Source organism: Diospyros lotus, chromosome 8, assembly GCF_014633365.1.
Source record: "Diospyros lotus cultivar Yz01 chromosome 8, ASM1463336v1, whole genome shotgun sequence".
In the NCBI taxonomy this organism is placed as follows: domain Eukaryota; kingdom Viridiplantae; phylum Streptophyta; class Magnoliopsida; order Ericales; family Ebenaceae; genus Diospyros; species Diospyros lotus.
In genome coordinates, this window is record NC_068345.1 from 19,263,018 (window position 1) to 19,268,556 (window position 5,539).

General features: G+C 38.9%; 1 protein-coding gene across 1 annotated transcript; it reads right to left on the minus strand.

Moving 5' to 3' along the window:
* Positions 1–580: 580 nt before the first annotated feature.
* LOC127808559 (myb-related protein 306-like) lies at positions 581–1,979 on the minus strand. Its single transcript, XM_052347127.1, has 4 exons — positions 1,847–1,979; positions 1,513–1,642; positions 982–1,385; positions 581–888 (listed from the first exon to the last, which is right to left on the minus strand). The coding sequence occupies exons 1-4, from the start codon at positions 1,977–1,979 to the stop codon at positions 581–583; spliced, it is 975 nt and encodes a 324-aa protein (XP_052203087.1).
* Between the last annotated feature and the right edge of the window lie 3,560 nt (positions 1,980–5,539).

Genomic DNA, 5,539 nt, shown 5'->3' on the forward strand with positions numbered 1-5,539 from the left:
TACTATATGATATATATATATATAGAGAGAGAGAGAGAGAGAATGGGCCAGCCATTGTGGGTGGGTATGTGTGTGTATATATGTATATGAGAGGTGCTAGAGAGGGGATGGGTGGGTGGGAGGGAGAGAAAGAAAGACAGAGGGAGAGAGACAGTGAGATGCTGCGCTGGGCTGGAAAAATTTTAATCCTAGCCATCAAATCTTCAGTAAACCAATCTCAACCATTCAAAAAATGTCTCCCTCACATTTGTGTTGAGACAATTCAAAACCCTTCTTGCTTTATTATATAGATTTCTAGAAATTTATAGTTGATCTTTTAATATAGAAAAGAGCTTTTCCTTGCTCAAGCACTAGGCATCAATAAGCAAACTTTATTAGCTTTTCAATCAGCAAAACTAAAAGGGCACATAAACCTATTAATTATTAGGCCTACAAGTCCTTAAAAGAGAAACACTATTAGCCCTCAGGCATAAAACTCCTCAAAAGACCAAAGAAACAAATCATGCATCTATAGAGAGGAAACAATGCATGTATTGACTTGAGATCCGCCCTAAAACAAGCCATTAGTTTTCCCAAAAGACTACATGTCCATCAAATCAGCTTGCCTTTCACCAACACCGTCATCCATAAGACTTTTCTTAAACTCTGATAGAGGACCTCGATTGAATTTTGGCTTTTTCTCAACTTGATGGAGCTTAGTCATAGGTATGTTGCTTGTAGTAGCCTTCTTGATCACAAGACGATTCGATGCATCAGAGTTGAAAAAGTTAAAGCCAAAAAGGGAGTGAAAGCTTATTGCCTCTGTAGTCGCCATTGCCACATTTATTGTTCCTTTTCCAGTGCTAGATGTTCCTGCAGTAAAAGTGGCTTGACTAATGCTTGGTGAACCTACAATAAAATCATGCATCATCGTGACTATTTTAAGTCATTGCTTAATTAACAAATAATGCACATCTTCATCCTATTTATAATTTATCACACCTATAGTGAAAGCATTTGTGATGGAGCCTTGGGAAGTCCTTTGTGAGAGTATTTTAGATGGCTTTGGTGTCTCATTCATCCAGTTTTTGAGCAACCTATCTATATGCCCAATATTAAATGGATAGGTGGTGGAGGATTGGGCTGAGTAATTAGATGTTTTTTTCTGGAGGAAACTGCTTTCTTTCTTCAAGGATAAAACTTTGTTCAGAGTTTGATTTTCCCCATTGTTGTTAGTTTCAAGCCTTCCCTCCTGTTGGCCTTTGGGTATGAACCTTGAAGATGAGGAACCATCATGGCTATGGCCTACATGGCTTTTCATCAGCTTCTTCTTAAGGTGGGTGTTCCAGTAATTCTTGATATCATTATTTGTTCTCTCAGGAAGAAAGCATGCTATTGCAGCCCACCTACGTTAAGATACAAAATTACAACATGGACTCAAAACCTCACTTCCAAACCATTAACATACAATACATTAAACTCAAATTTAGAAAAACCATAGCAAAAAGAAATGGAGAGAGTTTCAACTTTAACCTGTTACCAAGAAGAGCTTGAAGATGAATTATTGTTTTCTCTTCACTTTCAGTGAAGTTACCACGTTTGATGCCAGGTCGAAGATAATTATTCCATCTAAGCCTACAACTTTTGTTACATCTGAGTAGACCTGAAAACACGATGCAAGAAAATAAAACCACATCGTGCAAGTAAATTTGGCAATATTCTAGCTTTTTTCAAGGGGAGTATTATACTAGAGTTATAGACTATTAAATAATGATGAAACTTAATATCGAACCTAATAATAATAGAAACTAGAAGATGAAGAGAAAAGGAAAGGGAAGGAACACAAAAGAAAAGAAAAAAAAATTACCAGTATTAGAAAGAACAGAGCTCCAATTCCCTGATCCATGCTCTTGGATGTAGGAAGCCAAGATGATATCCTCTTCTAGCGTCCATGGCCCTTTCTTTACACCATCTTTAATCGCACAAGGAATTCTATCCATCTCTCCCTCTCCCATAAATTCTCTCTCCTGGCTCTTTTTCTTCTTAGGGAAGAAATGGCTAAGACTTCCCCATTTAAATAGAGCAAGGTGAAAGAGAGGAAGAGAGGATTGACGTTGTTGGTTAGAGGAAAGTAGGTAAACGTTACCAAAAAATAGTCAAAGTCTCATCAATGAGTATTTACTTGTTTGCGAAAGGTATGCGATGTGATCAAGGAAATCGATTCCCTTCCATCCCTCCACCCACCCTTCTAGGCTCACAAAATTCGGGTCTCATTCAATTAACCACTATACTCTCAACTTTCAATTCCAAAACTTTTAACTCCATAGCTACCACTTCATAAATCACCTTTCACTTACTTTTTAAATTTTTATTTATTACATAATGAATAATCTAAAAATGATTTTAGATCCAAGACACAATCCATTTTTTTATTTTTTTGCTTTATTAGCAATTGTATAAGTTGACATAAATAGTGACAAATAATTAATCCAATACAATAAAAGTAATCAATCAAATATAAAAAAAATACTTGTACTTAACCTTGCATGCTAAGTTAAATGTATTATCTAATTCTATTTAGTTATATTGTTGTTATCCAAAACATGGTTGTCAAAATCCCGATTCAACTCCTACGATTTTATGTGTCAAGAACCTTTAAATAACTATACGCCCATATAAAACCTAAATTGTAGTAGAATCTGTAATACCTGGTATTACATGGTGATGGAAAAGATATAATTTTCAGTTATTGTAAAAGAACCGCGGGTGGTTTGGGAAGCCTGGAAGTCGGTTTCGAGGAATTAATTAATAAAATTTATCGAATCGACGACAAGGAAAGCCCCAGAACTTGGATGTCCATGGAAGAAGGCGTGAGATAGGTAAGAGTCTTGAGGCAAGGCTAATAACACTGGGAGTAGTCAGATCGGGAATAGTTTGCAGAATAATTTCTATATAAGCCGAATGGGTGCTGGTACCGAATGGTCATAGGGGACCTCCGAGAAGCTGAGAGGACCCTAGGGGTGGTCCTATTTTACGAGTGGGGCAACCCTGAACCATTTTCAGGTGGAATGAAGGTCCCATGTAGGTGTAGGGATGAAATTGACCTTTATCGAGCAATCGTCGATAATTAATTTTTGATAAATCAAGAATTTATGTGGCTTGATGGTATTTAAATTAAAGCCGTAGAGGGTCCAAGTGCAATTATAATTTCCTTAAGTCAAATTAATGGGATTTTGAGGATTTAATATCTAATAATTATATATATAATTATGGGTTGGGGCCTAGTAGCATTGGATCCAAAATTTGTTCTCACGTGGGAGAACTTAGCCGAAGTAAAGTAAGAGAGATCGAGAGATCGAGGAGAGACAGTCTGAAGGAGAGTCATGGCTAAGGGAAAAGGATAGAGAGAGTGAGAGTGTTGAGGGATCTAAAGAAATGGCCAATCGGCCATGGTAGTAGCTATCATGGCCGACGGTGAAGCAACAACAATTGCAAGGTAGGCAACACGGGTTGCGGTGGCGGAAGGCGATGCAGGGCAGAGCAGCTCCCGGTGACAGCAACTGACAGTGGTCATGACAATTACAACGGTGGCTCGGGAGGCTGGCTTGGCCAACGTCGATGGCTGGAGCGGTCATGGCAGTAGTGCGCGTAGGCAGCTACTCACGGTGTGGGGCTACTCGAGGCAGTGGTAACCTACCGGTTGGTTGTTCGATGGTGAAAGGTGACTGTCAGTGGTGGTGCTAGTGGGTGGCGACGACCAAAGGGAGCCAAGTGGTGGTGGCCAGTGGTTGGTGCGTGCAGGTGGGCGGATGAGGAAGATGATGAATAGTGGAGAAGGAGAAGAAAATAAGAAAAGAAAATAATTTTTGAAAAATGGAGAAAATGGGGAAAAATAGTTGAAAAAGTCCAAAAAATTGAGAAAAAATCTAGAAATTAATTTGGGGCTCGAGGAGCGTGCCAGAAGCTCAAAAATGAGGTTTTGAGCGCAAGCTGGTGTCCCATGAGGTGATGCCAGTGTTGACATTTGGCCGGTTTTCTCCTCCAGATTTGATAAGGTAAAATAATTAATTCTCTCTAGTTATTTACATTATGTGAGATGATGTAATGTGAATTGTTGGTTGGATTAGACCCTCGGTTGGGGTTGGTTGGAAGTTGTTGATGGGTGATTTTACAATGTATGGTAAAAACATAAACCTTGGTTTAATTTTTGTTGTTGAGTTTTGTGATTACATCTAGGGTTGACCGAGGAGGCGGTGATCCTAGAAGAGTTCGAAGTTTGGGCTAGCATTCTTGCCCATGGCAGAGATAAGGCTTCGACCCAGGTAAGGGACAGCCCCAAGAGTGGCGATCTTGCGAATGTTTGGTAATATGGTTAAATATATGTTGTTTGCAGTACTGGTTATGCATGTTCTATAGGTGGTCTAGTGGAATCCTATGGCCATGGGGTAGACTAGATGCATGTTAGGGGTAATATGGGAGGTAAGTGCCTCAAACAAGTGGTGTAACAGCCCACTTCTTCAGGGCGTGTTATGCCTTAGGAAATTTGGTCTATTTTTTTTTTTCTTTACATCATCCCGAAATTCCCTAAGACCTTATCTAGTGCGAGATATCTACACTAGAAATAAATACAAAGTGGAAGCTGAATCGAACCTGCTCATATAATAATAACTAGACATGACATTCATTATAAAGTTAATTCATAAGCGTCTGACAATAAATACAATGTACATAATTCTCAAACTACTCATATTACAACATAACATGATACATTTACTCGCTTCTTAACGTCTCGCGTCACTACATATCACCAATCTCGGAATCATCTCTGCAAGTCCCGACTGGAACATTGAATGTTCCAGGGGCGAACCCAAGTTAGATGATGAACCATCTAAGTAAGGGTACATAATGCTATGTCATGAGTGTATGCAATGTCTTTCATCGTAGGTGTCAACTGCACCCCTCATGCTACCTACCATTTTAGTGGCCACCTCTTTCGAAGTCGGGGTGTATGGGTGCACCCTTGGTAAGGCGGCGGTGCCAGTTCGTACTCCCTACGGCCTCATATGCGTGTGATCAACATATCAACGTGTATTTATGCATTTCATAGTCATGTATGCAGTCTACGTGATGGTTACATATCAGGGCATGTCAATATGATGAAAACATTTTCGAGGAAGTACCACTTACCTTCTCAAGCTTATCAAGCTACCTCGATATCCGTGCCTCGCCTCGATTTGCGCACATTGCCTCGATTTGTGTGCCAACCTCAAAATTTGCATGAGTCTCTTCAACTTCAGCCTCAAAGCATCCTAATCACCATAATTATTTAAATAAACATTAAAACCTATTTTTCCATAATTTCTAGCATTTTCTATTATTTTTTCTCTACTTTTTCTTAATTTTCCTCAATAAATCCAAACTAAATATTTATAAAAATATTTTCTCAAATATTCCACTACGACAATTCATAAAATAATATTCTAGAATTTCTGGAATTTTCTAAGGATTTTACTCACCTTAACTTAGCATCTCAGATTTCCTCGATATGCGTGCCATATTC